General features: G+C 37.9%; 1 protein-coding gene across 1 annotated transcript in view; it reads right to left on the bottom strand.

Annotated features, from left to right (window-relative positions):
- The window catches only part of ahnak (AHNAK nucleoprotein), a 35,450-nt gene extending 20,210 nt beyond the window's left edge, over positions 1-15,240 (bottom strand). Inside the window, exons 1-5 of the mRNA XM_057849995.1 lie at positions 14,976-15,240; positions 8,891-8,954; positions 3,155-3,214; positions 2,918-3,074; positions 657-874 (exon numbers count right to left, since the gene is read on the bottom strand). Of these exons, the coding sequence (XP_057705978.1) occupies positions 657-874; positions 2,918-3,074 (375 nt within the window). The 5' untranslated portion in view covers positions 3,155-3,214; positions 8,891-8,954; positions 14,976-15,240. The remainder of the gene's footprint in view (positions 1-656; positions 875-2,917; positions 3,075-3,154; positions 3,215-8,890; positions 8,955-14,975) is intronic.
- Between the last annotated feature and the right edge of the window lie 8,518 nt (positions 15,241-23,758).

Raw genomic sequence — 23,758 nt, forward strand, 5'->3', positions numbered from 1 at the left:
AATGCACCGATAACACAAAAACAAACCATGTACGCCTTCCAGGTGTTTATGTTAACATTTCAATGTTCTATGTTTTCTTGTCTATTTAATATACATACAGTTTACAGTATTTTAAGCTTTTTTAGATGATTGTTGACCCATTATGTAAATTACGTGAATCATATAATGACTGTAACGGATTCACCAGTAGTTATACTGCAAAAACACACCGCCTTAAAACTAGTTAAATTACCTTGGTTTCAGTGTAAATATACTAGAAATAAGTGAAATTTTCTGCCAGTGGTTCAAGTAAATTTTACTCACTTAGATTTCTTATTATAGCTAGATGAAAGTACATTTAACCTTAAAAAAAAAAAATGTCGGAAATTGTCGGAAATGTTCATAATACAAGAACAGATATTGTTCAAAACATCATTTGAAAGCAAATTTGTCTTGATTTAGCTGAAAAACAATGAACTTTTAGATGTGTGGGCTTAATAAGAACAAAGAGGAATATTTATTTAAAGAGGAATAATCTCACACATTAATCTGTTTAATAGTCTTTAACACTCAAAACAAGACTGAGAAAATTATTTGACAAGATTTAAGAAAAATAATCGGATTACAACATTATAAATTTGCAGTGTAAGAAATAAGATGTTTCCAAAAAGACTTACAAGAATGATGTCTGGACTGGAGCTTCCTAATTTTCCCTCCCATGTCAAAGTACCCATTGGGGAACGACATGGTGATCTCAAGGGAGAGCAGCATGGGGATTTGTCTTTATTCTGTAGTTTCAATCCAACCTTGTGACGGTTAAGTGTCTTCAGCAGCTCAGCTGTTTCTTCTGAGCTCATGTTGTCAAAATAGATTGTTGCACCCACAATCTGGTCACCTAATGAATAAAGTAAATTGCATGAGTTTTGGTAAGACCTCTAAAAAGTGTTTGGATTTTTTTTTTTGTGTGTGTGTGTGTTAGGGTTTATCTTTAAAAATACGATATTTAAAACATATATGGCGGAAAACACAGGTAAGGCTAAAAAAGCAGTTTCTGCTTTTGCACCCCTCTTTAAAATAAACTGCTGTACTTTAAGCCAAAAAAACTTTTGTGGTTGATAGAACAATATGTCTATATTCTGCCATAGCAGATTCATGGCTCATTAAGTCCCCGAACTATTTTTAATTTATCCTTTTTACCTTGGAAACCCCTGTTTACAGACATCGCGCAACCGCTTTTGTTTCAACCTAGCCATCAAAGAAGGTAAGTAACCGTATTTATTATTCGAAAGGTCTGTCATGTTTAGCTTAGAATCACTAATTGCTGTCTAATATTTCGTTAAAAAAAAAAACAACTTTAAAGAATTATTCACTCGCATATTTTAAACTTTTAAACACATTACATCCCATTGAAAAAATTAGCGTCTGTAAAAAATTCACGGCTATCTACCCCATAACTATCGCTTGATTGTATTTATTTAATTGTGTTATATTATCATGTTTCACCCATAAAATCCCCCCAAAATCCAACTGTGGCCATTCACAGCTCTGTCTTGACACTCGATGATACATGCTGCATGGAGTTTTTGGATCGAAAAGAGATAAGTACGTGATAATATCTCGTTAAAATTAAGGCATCTTTAATTATGCTCTCGCGTGCTCTCACCTCCAGTTAGGGTTTTGCTGTTTAAAAAAAATATGTAATTTTTTTAAAAATGCCCTCCTGTTTAATAATTTTCTTCCCCCAGAAAATTGAGATTTTAAACTTTCCAATGATCACACATGCATATAGGACAATTTTGAAATTTGGCATATTGGGGGTCTCAGAGCAGAACTTGAAGCCACCTGAGTGTTTTCCACCATATACTGCTCAAAAAAATTAAAGGAAAGAAGTGTTTATTTAATTTTTTTTTTTTTTTTTGCAGTTTTATATGGCGGAAAACATAGACAAGGCTGAAAAAGCAGTTACTGCTTTTGCACCCCTCTTTAAAATAAACTACTGTATTTTATGCTAAAAGAACTGTTGTGTTTGATAGTCTGTATGCTGCCATAGCAGTTTCATGGTGCATCAAGCCCCCAAAGTTTTTTTAATTTGTCCGTTTTACCCTGGAGATCCGTGTTTACAGACACTGCGCAACCGCTTTTGTTTCAACCCAGCCATAAAAAGAAGATAATTATATTTATTATTTGAAATGTCTGTCATTATTAGCTTAGAATCAATAGTTGATGTCTAATATTTAGTTAAAAAAAATAAAAAAAAATTTAAACTTTATGAGATTAATCACTCGCATATTTTAAACTTTTAAACAAATTACGTCACAATGAAAAAAATAGTGTTTGTAAATAGGTCACGGATATCTACCTCATGACTATAGCTTATTGTATTTTTTTTTACTGTCGCATTTTCCCCGATATTTTATATGATAAATAATCAATCCAAACAAAGAAAAACTGAAAGAAAAAAAAAACATTTAAAAGGGTAAATATTTGAAAAAGAAAATCTCGATCTCTGCATCACGACCCATGTTATTGCTGTGTTTAACCCCAAAAGTCCAGCTGTGGCCATTCACAGCTGTGTCTTGACACCCGGTGAGACATGCTACATGAAGTTTTTGATGGAAACAAGGTAAGTACGCAATAATATCTTGTTAAAATCATGCTGTCTTTAATTATGCTCTCTCGTGCTTTCACCTCAAATTAGGGTTTAGGGGTTTATTTATCTATTTTTTTTAAATGTCCTCCTGTTCAAAATGCCCCCCCCCCCCCCCCCCCCCACACACACATAAAATGAAATTTTTAAGCTTTCCAATGATGTATCACACATGCATATAGGACAATTTTGAAATTTGGCCAAATTTGGGGGTCTCAGAACGGAACAGTCACCTGAATGTTTTCCGCCATTTACATATATATGTTTATTGAAAGAACATTAAACAAATACCTTCATATACTTTCCCAGATCGCGCTGCAGGTGACTCTCCTTTCACTTCTTTTACAAAGATCTCTCCTTCCCGTGTCTGTTCAATAGTCAGCCCAGTTTTATCTGGACCTTCCCAATCTGGAAAGAGCACTTCCCTTGTTTCTTCTTCTTCAGCCATCTGAAAATATGAACAATTATAGGTGTGAGATGGCAAGTTGACTGTGTTTTTATACTATTGTAAAAAAAAATCTGTGATACCTTGTTTTATTTCTTGTTTGTTCAAGCCCTGGCGGGAAAGAATGTCACTCCCTGGTTTTCCTGCAAATGAAAAATATGATTAGAACATAATATTTTGATTGATATAATTGCAATTGCATGGATTAAAAAAAACCACAACAACAAAATCATTTTATCCCCTTCCAGACAACATGTTTATATCTGATGCGTTTCAGGTCATTGTACAGTATCTGTACCTATCTATGGTGTTGTTCAAGCAATCTGACTTGTTGGTTTAAATGAGTAACACTAGATGGTAGTATAATCCTTTCACATAATACAGGCTCTCTTTGGGACGGTCTTGTGGCCTGTTGCAACCCATTAAGCAGCAACATCCATCCTACTCCTAGAATGAAAGTTAAGACATGATTGTGGAGCATGCATTCTGCCAAGTGCTAGTGTCCCTGATCTTGTCATTTTAAAATTTTTTTTACCCAACTACGTACTGTCATTATATACAGTACCAGTACCGCATCGTAGAGACATACGTGCACAAGTGTACAAGGCCTCACAAAAACTGTATTTTGTTACCCACTGGGTGCGGTCATTTGCAGATTGTAACTGAACACTGTACTCGAAGGATTATACTACATCATCAAACCATAATTGAGAGCAAACAAACTAGGATTTAACAGGTTTGTTTGTTTATTAAAGTTCAGTTAAGTGAAGAAGAAGATAACATTCCTTAAATAGGTCATGATGGAATGTGTCACCTTTGGCTCAAAAAGTCTGCTTAAAATGCTTCAACCAAAACAAGAGTTGAATGACTAGAGTTAGCGTGTCTGAAAAGACAACAAACAATAACGTTGAACATTAAAATATGAATACAGGTGTTGTTGTCGTTGTTGTGAACTAGGGCGATGTACAACACACAATTATGCTATAATGGGAATTCTGATTGTGTATATACTGTATATATATAAATATATATACAGTATACAGTATATATTATAATAATGCCAGGCTCATTATTGAGAAAATAATTTTTAAAAAACTAGTCAGAGTATGTTTCCACATTGTTCTAATTTCAACAGGTCATTTAAAAAAGGTAAGGTCTTTTGAACACACTGATACCAGCTACTTGGGAAGTTCGCAGCAGAGAACATGTAACATTTCTACGTGCAACCACTCAGCAAGTCACAACAACATGACTTATTGTCAACATACCATTAGGGCAATTTCAACATTTGGTAGACAGAAAAGAAAGAAAATCAACTCAAAAGCCTTGCAATGAAAAACACACCTACAAGAATTGAAAAGATATTGATCTATTCGATACTCATGTTTTCATACAGTGATCAAATGATCACCCATATTGGACCTCAGAAGGCCTGCCTAGCAATACAAATACAGCCAACACTAACTAAGGGGAAAAAAAGACAATTAAGTCTTCCTGTCCAGTTCAATCCCTAAACTATACACAGTATAGTACCTAAGTGTCATTCCTCCTACATTCCTTCCAATTATTGACTCCTGAAGCGTGTTGAACCTGACGCATTTTATAGCACATAGGCTATGTTAAGCACGGTGTTTTGATAGCGGTAAACAAAGATCTATTTAGGATTCGACCCCCAAACATTTGTTAAAAACAGCTGTCACAACTTAAACAAAAATTGTATTCAACAGCATAATTAGGCAAATACAATTTGTTTTGTAACAAAATGGTGTGTTTTCACATTGTACAAATGTGAGAATTTCATCTGACTCAAGCTCAATTACCAAGGGGTTGCATACCAGCATTGCTGGCAAGTCGGACACTGGCCAAGTGCACGTAACTTGCAATAAGCTCATAAACACGTCCATTTTAAGATTGGTCCCGTGTGAATTAAGGGATACGGAATATGCATGCTATGCTTTGAGATAATATTAATCCTCCACTCCGAATAGAAAGTCACAGGCTCTGAGTGCCGAATGCTAAGAGCCAGGGTCAATGCGCCGGCAAATACAGTGTAAATGGATCGTATCGAAGATTATGCCTATGACGCTCAGGCATCTGCAACCTGATTCTCCCTCTTCAGTTTTCCTCAATTCACGTCTCATGTTGACTTTACTGAGGCTTGGGATATGAATCTATTCCGACCTCAGGCATTTCAGATCATGCTTTTTGACAGACACGGTTATTAAATTGCTTGAAAGGACAATTTAAGAAGCCAAAAAGATCATATTAGACTCATTCTGACTGCTCTAATAATCCAGTTCTGGCTGTGCATGTCAGTACTGTGAATTCTCCATGAGAAGTTACCGATGTACATCTCTTCACTATAGACACCCAATATACACTCAGCAAAAATAGCCGGCAAACATGCCACATGACCTTGTAATGTTTTGCTTTGCGTGCCTGACATTGCATAGTGGCAAAATCTATACTTTATTGTTATTTATTGTAGAGGTGTGCACGAGCCACAAACATGTTAAAACAGCACCATAAACCCCTAATCTGCTGCTCTTGCATCCATTGCGTTCAAGGTTCATTTAATCAATCAGAACACAAAATAAACAGGTTTAGGTTGGGTCGCATTAAATTTTCAAGGCTACCCAATGTTGAAACCTGCTGTGAGTTGTTAATTAATAATTCTTGTTTGTTTTAATGGTATTCCTTCCACTTGTGTTATATATATTATATACTGTATCATACATTGTTGTCACGCCACTGCTATATTACTATGAAGGAGAAAATAAGGGATGTCGTGGCCAACAGCAACATGGGAGGAAACGAACAAAGGAAAGGGCAGGAAACAGTGGACATAAAAGATGAAAAGTAGGCGAGAGAGCCAAGAATTGCTGGAAGAATGTCACCTCAAGAGTTAACTGCAGTGGGAGTGGGAAAATACACAGAAGAGCAGTAATGCAAATATAACACATGGTTATCGGAAGAGTCAGGTCTGAGCTAAGTGAGATGTTGAGTGCAAAAGGGAGTCGGGCGCAAGTCAAGTTTATTTTTGTATCCTAAAGGACTTCACAAACACATAAATGACATGAAAACATTAAATTATATGTATCATTTTTTAAAAACATTATCCTAATTAAATAAATAACAGTAAAGTAATGATCGCGATAAAATCCTTTAAAAAATGAGATATATATATATGATAACTACAAATACATATGACAAATAAAATTGATTATTATCCATATGATTACTTCCCCAGACCTTATCCTCCCATTAGGTAAGGAAAAACTGTCTTTAAAAAAAGTTGGGTTGCTTTAAAAAAAAAAATCCTTCAATCCCTTCAATCAAAATTTCCAGCATTAAACTGCAAACTTAAAACGTCGGATCGCTGGTCAGCACCGTTTATGGTCGCAACTACGATGGTATCTTATCGTCTTCGAACCTCCGACTTTCGTTCTTGATTAATGAAAACATCCTTGGCAAATGCTTTCGCTCGCACCCGTCTTGCGCCGGTCCAAGAATTTCATAATCAGGTTATTTTTCTTAAATTTTGTCAAATAAATTTCTCCATCTTGTTTTGAGTGTTAAAGACTAGTTAACAGATTAATGCATCAGATTACAGTATTCTACTTACTTTAAGTAAATATTACTATTTGTTCTTTTTAAGCCCATACATCTAAAAGTTGGTAATTTTTCACCTAAATCAAGAAAAACTTGCTTTCAAATAATCTTTTGAACAATATCTATTCTTGAATTAAGAACATTTCTGACAAACAGCTTTTTCAAATATTATTTAAAGATTAAATATATTAATTTTTTGCTTAAAATAAGTCTGTTAACCTTATTTTCAGGTAGCTATTTGTCTTATTTCATGAAATCCAAGTCAATAAAATTTAATTGAAGCACTGGCAGATAATTTCACTTGTTTCTAGTAGAGTTACACTGAAAACAAGGGAATTTAACTAGTTTTAGGGAGGTGTGTTTTTGCAGTGTAGAATGGCCCACTAAATTTGGAATAATGAATGTGTTCTCATGAAATAACCAATCGTTTAGCCATATACTGTATGCACTGTTGATATAAAATATTGGTACTCACACTTAAATGGCAGTATTTATGGCTTAAGAAAAGAGACACCAAAATAAATAATTTCAAAACATTTTCACCATCAATTAGAACTATTTATTTCCATCTCAACAGCAGAAGTAGAAAATAAAATTACTGAAATAATGTGGTTGCACAACACATGTTCCTATAGTTAGCATGTGGTGTTTTTGTGAGGTTGTGTATGCGCACATGTTTTTTTTTTTTTTTTACCCTAGCTGGCAGAAATTTGAATATTTGTGACATTGACTGCTATTTGGAAATGTTTGTAATTCACACCACCTTGATAAAAGATACAGTTCCAGATTAAATACACTTAAAAGTACTGTATAACTCTTTTGATGGTAAACAGTATTATGCTAGCACTTTGTATCAATGGGAGTTATAACCAAAAGGTGCAACCTTGGTTTCATCGAACCATGTGGTCTGATGAACCACAGGATGGAACATTTAGCTATAATTTTAATAGATGTGTTATTTGTGGTACAAACAACACTGCTCATCACTTATAGTTTTGGCAGCATTGTGCTTTGGTTCTAGGAATTATGAACGGATCCGAAAAGTGGTCCGTTTTAGGAAAAAAATTAATAAATAAATAAAAACCAACGTTATACTACTGCAGTAAGGCGAGACAAGAATCGCTTAATTGTATTTTTATGGCAAAACATATTCCCCATAAATGGAGATAGGAGTGTTCTTACTTCTGTTTAAATGAGTTTGAATGTGATTTTGGCAATTTCAGAACACAGTCACATCCCCATTATCGAAAAATATGCAAATTATTTCAGTTATTTATTGTTACTTCCCTCTTGAAAGGATTCTTAAAAATTCAATCGAATCACATAGGTTACAAGCCACATAATGGTGGAAAAGGTTTAGAAATAATTTGATCCGAATCCATTTTTTTAATAACCCAAAAACCTGAAATCTTAACTTGGCTGACTTGACTACTTCTTCTGTAGCAATAATCTAAATAGGTCGCATAATTTTATGAAAATAGTTTCTCAATGAATAAGCTTCTGTTCATCATAAGACAGACATGCAGTCACACACCATGCCAGTCATTATCCCTTCTTTGTTTTTCTCTGTTCATAAAATATTTTGAGGATACACAACATGAAACTCTTTAAGAGGAAAACAAACAAGAAGAAAAGAAAATATGGAGAAGATCCATCCATCACATGTGTTTTAGGTTGAAATACATTTCAAGCAAAGCAGTGCAGTGAGTCTATTTAACTTCACTATGACTAAAGAACATATGGATGTGTCTCCCTGGTCTACCATTTGCCTATAGGAGTGGCCTCTTCTCGCCTCTTTTCCGCCCCAAAAGAATAAATCATCCGACGCTGCTGACTTTAAACGGGCGAGCCTGGCTGGCTGTTATGGAGTTCTTTCATAAGAAGCGGAAAGGGGGTTCGAGGACCCCAACAGGTGGTGGCTGGGGCGGAATATGGGGGCGCAAAGAGGAGGAAACGAAGTGCAAAAGTATCAGGTTTCCAATCAAGTTAGAGGAAAGAAAGCACGATCTGGATTCAAAGAAGGCTTTGCAACAAACATTCCAGCAGACGTTTTGCTTTATAACTGCATAATGGAGGGCTGTTCTAAGGTCACATTGACAGGATGGCCTTGGTGTGCAGAAACGAGATCAGAAATTTAGCTCTCCGTCCCTGACCAGTTACAGATGTCACAGGGGTTTCCTTTTTGACATAATGTAAAGGACAATTACCTTGGATAGCTCAAGCGAGGCCAAGGGCTTCAGTACGATGCGTTGGTTCTTGTTTTCTTGACTTCTGTTGGCAGAAAAGCAAACAGGATTAGGATTTACTTAACACAGTACGACCACATTGAATTGCAATCAACTACAAAGCACCAAGTAAGTGCTTGAAAACTGTTTGCCTGTTGCAGAGAAACAGTTACCGTAACTAATCACTGAAGCATTAAAAAATAAGATTATGATAGTGATTTAGGAGTTCCAAACCCCTAAGATTATATTCACATGTGTAGCATTTTATTCATATTGGATTTGTTTGATTAATAATAAAAAAAAAATTAAAAAAGAGAAATAAATAAATAAATCTCAGACAGACAATTTCATCTTTCCATTTTGTAAGTTGTACTTTTTTTTTTGCAATGTTAATTTGTTTTCTTGCTCTAACTTGCCCAAGCTCTTGCATGACAAGCTCAGATTGTTGCTTCAGCCCACTAGCACATTTGGAAACAAAGCCTTCTCTTTGTTACAGCGGAGTACAAACAGGACCAAACTCAATGTGTGTAAAGACAAGCATCTACCAGTGGGAACATGTCCCTCGGAATAATTCTTCTGCGACAGGCTGTGTAGTCCCATCATTAACTTCTCCCTTACTGAGCCACCCTGTTCACAACGTATAGTTTATGAACTCGGAAAGAAACATTGGCAATACTCTTGGATTCTCAAACACCTTGGTTTACTAATTGACCTGTTTTGCATTTTTCAATGGACTCTCCACTAAAACAGAACGGACGTAACTTATTTAAAAGCCACCCAATTGCTGTTGTCCTTTTGTTTGCTTAAGAAAACCTGTCATACAGCAGCTGTGCACACTTTGCATGATCATGGGGGTGCTATTCAAGGAACAATCAAACTGAATGGTATTAACAAAGCTAGTTACAAGTGTCCTCACGAAATATACTGTATACAAAACAAAATTAGATGGGTGTGTGAGTTTCGTGGTGAAACATATAACTTGCTGGCTTCACTTCAAAGTAGGCCAAAAATATGACTTATGTCACACCCTTTATACCTACAAGGTGACTGCACGCCAACGCATGGACACCAACAGTGGGTCAACAAATAAAAACACATGTAAGAGAACACTTCCCCGGAGTTCACAAGACAGCTCGCATTGCTTCACCTCTGCTCTGCTTGCAGAGGGAGAAGCTCTGTGCATGGCCCCACCCAGGCCTCCAGTCGTACACATTCCTTGATCGAGCCGTCGGGCCAGCTGGAAGGGAGCCCAGCCTCTCCCCGCACTGACTAACTCAACAGAAATGTTCTCTTTCTGCCTCACTCGGGCTCCATTCTGTGCTGCCCGCCCTGCACTCTGCAAGAGTGCCCACTCCTACCTCCGACAGTGAGGCCGCCACACCCCCAATGTGCAGGTTCTGCTTAGATAAACTAGAACACCACAAACATTCAGACATGCTACTTTCTATCTAGCGCAAGTTACAAAAAAAAAGAAAAAAAAAAAAACATTAATCTGTGACACAGTGGCTCATGCCAGAAAATGTGTGTGCTGTACACCTCATCTTAAACATTCAGCCCTGATAGGTCCAATGAATCTAGGATTCAAGTCAGTTCACATCAATTTGATGGCCAAATGTAATCCTTTTGATGAACACAAAACAGCAGCGTTGTGACCGTGGTTACAGCTCAAGTGTAAGTGAAGAAGCCACTTTATAGGATTTGGCAAAGAGCGAATATAAAGGCCACAATGAAAAGAATGAAGAAAGGAGGTAGCAAATTATTGTCAAACAGAATGGACTCCCTGTTCTCACACTGTATAGCTAACGGGAGGCCTAAATTCCCTATCCCTTCTGACAAGCAGATAGGGTACGCATGTGTGACGCATATGAAAGGAATGCACGTCAAGATAAGTGGTTCTCTTCTGTGCTCCGCAGTCAACATACAGAACTGCAGCCCAAACCACAAGTCCTGAATGGGAACAATGTCTGCCCACGGAGGCCAGCTCACACAATGCTTCTCAAAAGTTTGTGAGAAGAAGTTAAAAAACTGGAAGAAAAAACACTGGGAATAGAGACATCAAGCGAGAAAATGGAAGGTAAAGAAGAGTTATATGCAGGGAAGGTTTTCATTGTTTTCTCCTGCATCCCTGGATATGAGAGGTGGGAGGACCTCTGATTGAATTTCCTCCCCTGAGGTTAATGTGTGAGAGGGTGTGTTTCCTCCAAAACACTAGGGCTTGATCAAGAATTGTTGCTTTTATTGGATGTATTCCACACTGTGAATTTCTGAAATATTAGGTTTTGCACAATAATAAAGCCCCCAAAATCCTGAAAGAAATTCAAACTGAAGAGAGCCACTTTTCAAACGGTACTGCAACAAAAACAAGATACTATGTGAGGCTCCGGCATATGATCCATAGCAGCATTACACACTTCATAATTAAGTCAGGATTTGTTTCTGTCCATCACAGCTGCCATTGAAACAAGAACAAGTGTAAGTCCATTCATAGAGCTGAAGAGCAAAAGGTGAAATGAGGGCAGAATTGCCAGCATAGTTTCAGATGGTATATTTATAGATATTAGACTTTGCGTACTACTCAGACAGTCTGGGAAGCTAGACGCAGTAAACGTCGGAAAAAAGAAAAAAAAATAGGTGAATTTTATTTCAGATTACGTAGGGAAAAAAGCAGAACTAACACCTGTGCATGAAAAGGCAAGCAGTAATGTTTGCAGTTGATAAAAGTCCTGGATCAACTTTCTTCCACTGGTCTGACATTAAGTGAAAATCCTTAAAGCAACTTTTGAATTATGCTGTTAACAATAACAGCAGTGAACAAACGTGTCAGATCCCACAGAATGTTTTTCTTTGTCAAGTTTTCATGAAAGACAACTTGATTTCTAAGATTTTGCATTTAATCATTTTCATTTTATGGCACTTGTGTTACCACACCTCTCAAATCACTTTGGACTGCAACACACACTGCAGACATGATGAGACATTCCAAAACTCAAACAGTGGATGGGCGAGAAGGGAGTGGCTGCAGGGTGGATTGTCTAGAAGGCCTTTTAAAAACTTCACACACTATGGTCACATGTTTAGATGCAGCTGAAGAATTTGTAAACTCCCCTGACACAGGCACTTTTGTATCTCCTAATGTACCATTATTTAATTCCGCCCCTCTGTATAAAACACATCTTTAAGTCAGATCTGGTATGTCATAAAGTTAAATGGTGTTTGAATCGATGAGCTGTTTATGACATACATGCATACATACATACATGCATACATACATACATACATACATACATACATACATACATACATACATACATACATACATACATACATACATACATGTATATATATTTATGTATATATTTTTTACTGCGCATTTACTGTCACTTTTTTAAACTTTACAGTACATCAATCCAGGCACATTGTGGCTGACTTTCCACAAGTCCACCCTCCTATCAGCAATCCAACAGACCCAACAGAGGAAAAGGAAGAGGAAGTGTGCGAGAGACCACTTTCTTTCCGTCCCGCCCGGCTCACACTGCTCCGTTTTGGCAGCACCGCCATGCAAATAGACAACAACACAGAGCAGGTGGTGGGCTTGGGCAAAGAATAATTTATTTTTCGATGATAGAGGTCTGACAATGTGGCTCTTTTCATCATTGTGCTGTGGAATTAAATTTGTTTTTCAGGGGTAGACATCCAACCAATTCAAACTGGGAGGGTCTGCAGCAAACGAGCATCAGCCCTCCCAGTTCAAATGGATTGGACATCTTTCGCCGTCAGTGGAAGCTAATGTGTTATTTTTGGGATTCAATCACTGTCACTTTCAATGCAGGCTTATAGTATGTAGAAGCTTGGCATTGTCTAATACAATCAGTTGCGTTTTGGCGGAGGTCTGCTCTCTACCATCCTAGTCTATGATGCACTTTTTTGTAGAGATTTGATGCAAAGTAGTGTGCTTTTCCAAGAAAATGTTTCAATGACATCACATGACTCCATAATGTTGTCTCTGTGTCAGTTTCATTGCTAAGTGACACGAGTGTTTAAACATACAGTATTTGCCTCGAGCCATAACGAAGCCCTGCTCATTGGCGAGTCTTTCACAACCGGTTCCTAGAGTTTCATAACATCCAATCTGTGTTGCATACTTATTTTTTGTTATGTCGTGCCGCTACCTGCACGACAAGCGTTCACTTATCGGAACATGTATTATACAATATTTAAACCACATTATCAACAGGCAAAAGACGAATTATGAGATTCCTAGAAAACAACTGCCAAAGTATACTACATAAGACCCTTACGGCCCCAAAAGAACCGTTTGGCACTGCAAACAGCTTGTGTCACAATCAATCACCACGACAGCAGCAATTTGAGAAACGCCAGACATTTACAACCTTGCCGTGCACAATATGGAGACTAAGAGCATGCAAAGAAGAGCTACAGTACACTGAAATGGAATAGGGTGTGGCAGTCGGGAGCTGCGGGGGCCAGGCAACTGCACACGTTGACATTTTACTCTTTGCTAGAATTCTACAAAAGATGGGTGACTTCTTGGTGCTGTTTTATTTTTCCTAATGTATTCGCTTTGAGTAAATTTGATGTAGATGATGACGACTCTATTTTAAAATCTAGCTTAAATGATTATTTAAAAAGTCTGAAGCACTTTTATACTGAACTTCTTGACACAGGAAGAGCATCTTAGTCACAAACGTGCAAAGTCTTAGCTCCCCATTTATGCCTCAAACCTGGTTTCAATTAGCTTGTCTTTCCAAACCACTGCATTCCATTACTCCCCTCCTCACCCAGCTCCGCCCATCCCCCCCTTGCCGACTCCCTCCTCCATACTCCCGTTTCCCTTCTTCCTTTCGCCTTCTCCCCTCATCTTGCCTACCCCGCGCCCCTCTCCAAGAACCAAGGTTATAAGACCCATGAGGAAACAGAGAAAGAAAAAAATCTGCCAGAACAAAAAGTTTTTAGAATTCTAGGTATGAGGTCAACAGAAAAGCAGTTTTGTTTAACTTCTTGTCTCTGACAATCAAACGTCTCTAGACAGTTTTGCAAACTCCAGTACAGCCTACAAAAAAAAACAAAAAAAAACAAACAAAAAAAAACATGAACATAACATTGATTGAACATTTCATGTTTTAAATTAGCTTTCATATTTAATGGCAACCCAAGTAAAATTAATTAAAAGTATGTTTTTATTATTATGGTTGGATTTGCCATCAATGAGTATGTCAAGTTTTTAATCATGGAGATTTCGTCTGAAAAAAAGGGTGTGCCTCTGTTGGGAGGAGAAGAACACAGGGAAAGAGAAGAAGGAGGGGGTGGTAGGAGGCGAAGGAGAGGAATCCACACCCAGGCTGGTTGCTGGCTACAGACACGCATGGCTGCGTAACTTCACTTTTTAAACATCGACATCTCATGCAAGCCTTTACTTTGTAAACCCTTTGCAAAAAGTGACAGACAACAGGAAAACAGCGTGACAATAACAAGCAGACAATTTGACTCTTATCTTGACAGGCATTCCTCAATTCAACTGTCATCAAGTGTGAGAAATACTTGCTGCTTGCATACCACTCAGACACATGTTGCATTTTGACAGAAATAGAATGTTTTTAATGTTTGGTCAAATTTAATCTATATATAAAAAATGTAAACCTCTATTTACATAAAACATATTGTCAGTTTTTATGCTAAAGCTTTTTGTCTGTTGCGCAGTTAAAGAAAAAGTGAAGTGCGCAATTCCAGTCCTCAGCATTCATGTGTAGCTAGCAGGTACACACCCACTTTTAGAACCTGTTTCATTTTAACTTAAAAAAGGAATTATCCCTCATATTTGACCTCACCTCAGAAAAATAACCATACAATTATAAGAAAAAAACTTCTTGCTAACTCACACACTCAATGCAAATGCCATCTGAAATATGATGGGAATGCAAAACTGTCAAGGTTGTCAATTTGAGTCAATGATTACATTGTTTTTCTTCTAAAATGACTTGAGGCAAAACGCAGATGACAGTAAGAACAAGCTACATGCAAAAATACAAATGCAAAAAAGTTTCTCTACCTGTGCGCACACGATGCGCCCGAGAAGCCTCACACAAGCTTGAGCATCCTTGAAAACGTTGTCGCCTTCCCCTTCACCCCAGCCCAAGATGAGCGCTTCTTAACTTTGTCTGATGAAATTCTATCACTTCTCCAACTTTTCGATCAAGCAAAGTTTCCAGGGCGTTTTCTTCGCCCCTCTTTCTCTCTCTCTCTTCTCTCTCCCTCCCTCCTCTCTTTGCTGAGTTGATTTTAACTTTTTTTCCCTGTGTGGCTGCTCCTCTGGGCTGAGCAGAGTGCTCGGATAGGGTGCTGGGTTGGGCTCCTGGTTTGCAGAGGGGAGGGGATCAGTGGGAGGGACTGGTCCTTCGCAGCCATGGGACCAACCTCTGCTCCACATGGAGACCTTTGAAGAAACCACAGTAGGCAAAAAAAAAAAAAAGCTATGCATTACAATGAGGAAAAATAAAAAGAGCAAAAATGTTGGTATAGTAACATAACTTCACCACTGTCAACATTTATACAATGAGTTATCTTGATATCTTTAATTTTTCTTTCATAATTAAAGAATACAAATACTATAGCTTAAATGTTTTTTTTTTTTTTTTCACTATCAGAGGAAGTATGTCTAAATCACGGTTCAGGCTTTGCAACCACGGCCTTGCTGCCTGGTGTTTGCCTGTCCATGTGTGGATTTTTTTCAGGTACTCAAGACATGTTAGTTGAAGACTCTATACTGTCCATAGATCATAAATACTGTTCAATACTTCTCGCCCAAACTCTGCTCACTGACAGAGCAAGGAATGCCAACAAGTGGTCCGTGGAACTGTACTGATCATTAGACCCAAAGGGAAGTTATTTCAAAATCTTCCTGTTCCACTGACATTTGGGTCACATGATATGGGTACAAATAAGCCCTTAAACTGGAAAAATAAGGGAGTCTAACAAAAGTACTCTATCTTCCATGAAGCTAGAGGGCCAATTAATAAGGCGGAAAAGGAGCCCACAACTTCCAAGATAAAGAAATCTCTGCTTACGTGACAATATTGGCAGTTCTACTTAAGGTACAGGTTATTTGTTAGTTGACTCCAACCAAACCTTTGAACCAAATCCTCTCCGTGTAATAAATCTTTACAGGTTTGCAAAAAATAAATAAAGTCACTGCAAAGCTTCTGCAATAAGAGATCAGCGCTACAGAAAATGAATAGCGCCTTATCAAATACTTTTATCCAACAATAACTTTTGATTGTTGGCTGTGTTAGGCTGATTTTCAACATGTGACTTACATGACGTACACTACCCTTTTTTTGGATAAAGCGGCTTTGACTTGAATGCTTTGACTGGATTGTAACTTCATTACAACTGCTGCCTTAAAGTTGGAGCTTCAATTTGAATTCTAAATTAAATTTAATTTTTGTCATGAGGTGAAAGGAACTTGTTTTAAAATGCCTTCTTTCTTAATCCTAAAATAGTTAAAAAAAAAAAAAAAAAAATTAATTGAAAATTGCATATATACAAATAATGTTTACTTTTAGTTCAATAATTGAAGACTGTTTGAATCATCTTGTACTCCTAAAACTGTTTGTCTTACACATTCTAGTTCTGTTTTAGCACCCCTTCTGTTTCACAGATAAAAGATAATGAATTACAATGAGACTATGAAAAGGAGGACAGCATAGTACTTAATTTGTTCCCTTCCAGCGTTCACATTTTAACAGGTGAAAATTTTATTAAGTTGCTCAAAACGCTCCCATTGTAACACCCATAGTCACTCATATGTTTCCCATTTTCTCTCACCGAACATCTGAACACTAAACATCAATCTAAGACAGTGACTTTTTGGATGAGGCTCTGTGTCACACCCAGTCTAAGGAAATGCAGCAAGCCCAAACCTATCTTCAAAACTAAAATGTTGATCACTTTGTAGCTTGTGTGGAAACAAAACTAAGCTTTGGAACAAAAAGTGAATGCATGGCATTGTTCCAATTTTTATTTAGGTTGCCTACGAAACAAGTGCAAGAAGGAAGCGTCTTAAATGCATATTGAAAGAACTGCCAGTATTACAATGCAAAATAAGAGCTCAAGGGTTTTTAAATAAATACTTTGGTTTAGTTACTTGTTTATTCCTACACGGTTTACAAGTGTGACCATACACACATCAAATATTCAGTGTCCTTGAAGCACCTCGTGTCCATGAGTCACACCCATTTTTTTAGGGACAGGAAGTGACTGTGTTTCTTTGCCGCAACACAACAGGGAGTGGCACAACTACAGTCACACATGCACATACACTTAATGTTAGCGTACCATCTGCCATTACAAGAATGTTGATTTTGTTACTTTAGACAGCGCGAAGGACAGAAGCTACTGTGTGTGAATTGGTGTGCATGCTGAGATAAAAGCTGTGGAATGAGCCTAGATAAGCCACACTTCTAGTTTCTCTACTCTTTGGACTGCAGCTGTGTTGTAAATAAACATTACAAAGCTGCAGTACTTTGACCGAAAGGTGCTTCTATGAATGAGTCGGTGAGCACATTCCCCACTCGGATTAAGTAGGAAATTATACAAGAGAAAAAAGAAGAAGAATTGGGTATTCTACAGGCGTGCAACACTAATTTGAAATACTCTGTAGCAACATGTTCAGAAAATGGTAAATTTAAATGATGAAGACAAAAGCAACATGCTGCAATACTTTTCAGAATAGAAATACTTTATTTTTCCATAGTTACAAACGGAGAAACAGGAAACATAACAAAACACAAAAGGAAAGCAATAAAGTCTGAAAGAAAGCAGGGAACTAAATACTGTACAAGAAGATTGACAAGACAACAACTTAGGCTTTATCACAATAATGCCAGACCTTTACATTGTCTAACTAGTGGCACACATTGAGCAATTCATAGTGTGGCACCCTGTTGCCTAGTCGGCAAGTGACTGCACTGAAGTGGCAGTGTATGTTTGCATGATAGGTTTAGGTTTTGCTGCTTATGCATTACCTTTTAATTCAAGTTCCACATTTTTTTGCAGCGAAACAGTAGTGTCAAGTAGGCATTTGCGTTTCACATTTTTATTCCAAATTTGGACATCCAGTTAAACACGGCATAGCTCTGTGAAGCGGTAACAAAATTTCATGCAGAAAGAGAGAACAATAGCTTCAGTGTCTTCAACTGAAAACTTGACTCAAACGTAGATTAGCAAGGTGTCAGAATCTAACTTTTCTTAAAGTCGTCTTTTGCCAGTCTTCTTGATTGTGGAGCAGCGCCTGGGCTTGTAAAAACAAGAAGGAAAAGCACACCTAGATGACAAACAATGCCAAAACCCTTGTGATGGTGTGTGTACTAGTTCCAAAATTAAACGTCAGTTGCAAACAGTGCTGGCCAAAAGTATTGGCACCCCTGCAATTCTGTCAGATAATGCTCAATTTCTCCCAGAAAATGATTGCAATTACAAATGCTTTGGTATTAATATCTTCATTTATTTTGCTTGCAATGAAAAAACACAAAAGAGAATGAAAAAAAAATGAAATCATTATCATTTTACACAAAACTCCAAAAGTGGGCTGGACAAAAGTATCCTCAGCCTAATACTTGGTAGCACAACCTTTAGACAAAATAACTGCAAACAAATGTTTCCGGTATCCAACAATGAGTTTCTTGCAATGCTCTGCAGGAATTCGTCTTTGGCCAACTGCTCCAGGTCTCTGAGATTTGAATGGTGCCTTCTCCAAACTGTTTTTCAGATCTCTCCACAGATGTTCAATGGGATTCAGGTCTGGACTCATTGCTGGCCACTTTGGAAGTCTCCAGTGCTTTCTCTCAAACCATTTTCTAGTGTTTTTTGAAGTGTGTTTTGGGTCATTGTCCTGCTGGAAGACCCATGACCTCTGAGGGAGACCCAGCTTTCTCACACTGGACCCTACGATATGCTGCAAAATTTGTTGGTAGTCTTCAGACTTCATAATGCCATGCACACGGTCAAGCAGTCCAGTGCCAGAGGCAGCAAAGCAACCCTAAAACATCAGGGAACCTCCACCATGTTTGACTGTGGGGAAAGTGTTCTTTTCTTTGAAGCCTTGTTTTTTTTTCCTGTAAACTCTATGTTGATGCCTTTTCCCAAAAAGCTCTACTTTGTCTCATCTGACCAGAGAACATTCTTCCAAAACGTTTTTGGCTTTCTCAGGTAAGTTTTGGCAAACTCCAGCCTGGTTTTTTTATGTCTCTGGGTCAGAAGTGGGCTCTTTCTGGGTATCTACCATAGAGTCCCCTTTTTATTCAGACGCCGATGGATAGTACGGGTTGACACTGTTGTACCCTCGGACTACAGGACAACTTAAACTTGTTTGGATGTTAGTCGAGGTTCTTTACCCACTATCCGCACAATCTTTCGTTGAAATCTCTTGTCAATTTTTCTTTTCCATCCATATCTAGGGAGATTAGGTACAGTGCCAATTATTGATGACACTGCGTGCGGTAGACACAGGAACATTCAAGTCTTTAGAAATTGACTTGTAGCCTTGAGATTGCCCATGCTTCCTCACAATTTTGCTTCCCAAGTCCCCAGACAGTTCTTTGGTCTTCTTTCTTTTCTCCATGCTCAATGTGGTACACACAAGAACACAGGACAGAGGTTGAATCAACTCTAATGCATCCAACTGGCTGCCAGTGTGATTTACTTATTGCCACCACCTGTTATGTGCCACAGGTAAGTAACAGGTGCCGTTAATGACACAAATTAGAGAAGCATCAAATGATTTTTCAAAGGGAGCCAATTCTTTTGTCCGGTCCATTTTTGGAGTTTTGTGTCAAATGATAATGATTTTTTTTTTTTCATTCTCTCTTGTGTTTTTTCACTGCATGAAAAATAAATGAAGATATTACTACCAAAGCATTTGTAATTGCAATCATTTTTCTGGGAGGGATTGAGCATTATCTGACAGAATTGCAGTGGTGCCGATACGTTTGGCCAGCACTGTATGTGAAGTGAGCTGGCAGTGATGCTTGTAAATGTAAAACTTGATTATTGATGTATACATGTAGATGCAATAAACAAAGAATTTGCAAATCTTCAATTTGGTCAGACAAATAATCATTTTTGATGCCTTAAATCTGCTTTTTATGTGTGGATGATAGGCCAAATTATAGGAAAATCTCTTAATGTGATCCCCTGCCACATGGTGACAAGGCCTGATTGGTTAACACAAAAGGAGGTGCAACTAACAGGTAATCACATTGATAGGACTGGAACAAGAAACACAGGTAAACCGGACAAAGGAACAAAGTAAATAAAATGTAAACCAAAGAAACTGACAGGTTGCAGATTTCTAAGGTTAACAATTCGGTGGACATGGTATTAAAAAAAATCAACCAAAAAAAAGATGTATTTCAGCAACTCAAACTACCGAAATTTTTGAACTGTAAACCACTACTTTTTCGTCTCATTTTGAATTCTGAGGCTTAGAGTCCAGTACGGCTTGTTTGTGTTAATAGATAAGACTTTATTTGACAGCGGTGTCATAAGACAGTCATAGTACAGACATGACACTGTCATGGGCATTAATAAATGCTTATGACAGATGTCATTAAGTGTGTTCCGGTAAATTCAGGCACGAACTCCATTTATGTTCAGCTCGGATCTTTCGCATCCATTATAAAGTGAGATCATTTGCTGGATGAGACTAAATGACATCTGTCATAAGCATTCATTAATGCTCATGACAGTGTCATGTCATAATTGTGATGGTCTTATGACAGTGTTATAACGCCGCTGTCAAATAAAGTGTTACCAGTTAATATATTTTGGTATTAATGTCCCATAATAAAGTGAAGACAGCTGCGGTTTATAGTCCAGTGCGGCTTATTCATGAACAAATGCCGTTTTCGTCTCAAATTTGGTGAGTGGTCAGGTGCGCCATATAGTCCAAAAATGATGGTACAAATTATTTATTTTTTTCCTTTGAAGTAAGCCTTTGTATTCTAACCTGCTTCCCCAGCCTTCTCATCCATGCTACCATGCAATCCTCGAAAGATTTTTTTATTTTTTCCTTCAAAGCTCTGTCATCATGATCTTCTTGATGTGAACCCCATCTTTAAAACAGGTCCTTTCTGCGACCCACTTTGGTCTTGGTTATAAAAACAAAAAGGTGCACAATGCACATGGTCCAAACATAGATGAGTTGTCCTGCCATAACCCTTGCCTCTTTTCATGCACGGAATGATGCAAACGCCTTGACTGACCCACGCTGAACCCAAAGTTTTTAGTTTTGTTATACAAAATACTTTATGACTTTTGTGATAGAAGTTGAGGACCTGAATAAAATTGTTCATATGTTCATAAATTGCTCTGGAAAAATACAGTATGCCCATTTCCTAATAACGAAAAGAACTCTGTTAATAAATGATTTTTCGTTTGTTGATTAATTGCGTCAAAGTACTGCTGTCAAAATGAAGACCAACACTTACCTACAGCTAGCAGTAACAGTTCACTCAACTCGATAGTGGTCTTAAGAAAAAATAATAATTACAAAAGAAATTCGCATTAGAGCTAGACTACATACGCGCATCCATGCAATGGCTTTTTTTGCTACCAATATTCTGCTCACATTCTTGGAGTGATGAAAATTTAGTTAAACAGGTATAAGTTCCCTTCATAGTCCATAAAGTACACTACTCTTATTCAAATGCCTTTCTTTAATCATTACAGAGGATCATATTTTAGATGGACCATTCCCCTGAATACAAACTATTATTATTTGTTCTTAGGTATGCTCCATGTTGTATTTGTATTGCCGCACATGAGAAGCTTTGCTTGTTTTTATGGCCCTCTTTCAGAGTGTTCTTCTACTGCACCTGTTTGCTCAGTACTGTGCATGATGGACTTTTCAGCTTGTGAGGTGTGGCCCTTTAAAGAACTGTTTTGCTAAGAGCTGATGTGGCTTCCAGCCGGACAACTTTTGTGACACGTGCGCGTACTTTGTGTTATGAGACGCTTTGCAATCTTTGAGATTCCCTTACCCACAAAACAAGTTGTGGGTAAACACCGTCTGGGTTGCATCTTTGCTGCAAAGGGTAATAATATTTGTGTCAACACTTTCACTAGTTTGTTTTGGAAAAAATCCTAGTGAGCTTTTATTGATCCCCACCCACTGAAATCATTCAACAGAGGGACTCTGATAATTCGATCAGCAGATAAAGATAATCAAATAAATCCAAGCTATTGTGCAATTCGGGGTTTAATGTGTTACAGCAAAGCAATTTTCCTTACATTTTTTTCTCATTAGGAACAACATACAAGATAATATAGTAAACGAACTATCACTATTTCAGGGCAGGCAAATTTAGCTGAATACAAGGATATGTCAAAATGGGTGGTTTTCCAGCATTGGCCTAGGTGTGCCAGCCATCCTGAATCAGAGCAAATAACTTGGCTGAGCCGCATTGTGAGTCACTCACCCTCATGGCTACAATGAAAACAGGACAGCTCATAGAGCAGAGGAGAGAACATCAGGATCAGATCAGGGAGGGACTGTTTGCGAACACACGAGCCGGAGCGTTTGATTCATATATCTATATATCTGTCGGAAGTATAAAGATAAAGAGAAGTCCAAGCATTCCACTGCAGAAAGTCGGTCCTAATAATCTGATAGTTCCATTAATACTGTATCTGTTGTTAAATTATTTAAAAGAGTCATGAGAGCCAGCAGATATGCCGATCAAGCTTGGACTTAGATTGAACTCCAGATTGTGACCATGTGAACAATCATTTCGTTTCACATTTTAATATTCATATTTCAAATCATATCTGATGACCAATGCTAAATTTGTAAATCATAAAGTGTCAGAACGCAAAGTAGCCTACATATGATAGCCCAGGGATGAAGAGTTAGACACAAGTCCTGGAACACTTACAGATTGGTCTGAAATTCAACATGCAAATGCCCTCTTGCCATGCTGAGGAATTTACAAGCCTCAATTTTAGATAAGATACAGTGGGGCAGATAAGTATTTAGTCAACAACTAATTGTGCAAGTTCTGCCACTTGAAAATATTAGAGGCCTGTAATTGTCAACATGGGTAAACCTCAACCATGAGAGACAGAATGTGGAGGGAAAAAAAAAACAGAAAATCACATTGTTTGATTTTTAAAGAATTTATTTGCAAATCATGGTGGAAAATAAGTATTTGGTCACTTCCAAAAGTTCATCTCAATACTTTGTTATGTACCCTTTGTTGGCAATAACAGAGGCCAAACGTTTTCTGTAACTCTTCACAAGCTTTTCACACACTGTTGCTGGTGTTTTGACCCATTCCTCCATGCAGATCTGCTCTAGAGCTGTGATGTTTTGGGGCTGTCGTTGGGCAACAGGGAATTTCAACTCCCTCCTCACCCCGTGGCGTCAAAATGATAACAAGAACAGTGAGCAAAAATCCCAGAACCACACGCGGGGACCTAGTGAATGACCTACAGAGAGCTGGGAACACAGTAACAAAGGCTACTATCAGTAACACAATGCGCCGCCAGGGACTCAAATCCTGCACTGCCAGACGTGTCCCCCTGCTGAAGAAAGTACACGTCCAGGCCCGTCTGCGGTTCACTAGAGAGCAATTGGATGATCCAGAAGAGGACTGGGAGAATGTGTTATGGTCTGATGAAACCAAAATAGAACTTTTTGGTAGAAACAAAGGTTCTCGTGTTTGGAGGAAAAAGAATACTGAATTGCACCATACCCACTGTGAAGCATAGGGGTGGAAACATCATGCTTTGGGGCTGTTTTTTTACATAGGGACCAGGACGACTGATTTGTGTAAA

The sequence above is a fragment of the Corythoichthys intestinalis genome, chromosome 11 (genome assembly GCF_030265065.1).
Source record: "Corythoichthys intestinalis isolate RoL2023-P3 chromosome 11, ASM3026506v1, whole genome shotgun sequence".
Lineage (NCBI taxonomy): Eukaryota > Metazoa > Chordata > Actinopteri > Syngnathiformes > Syngnathidae > Corythoichthys > Corythoichthys intestinalis.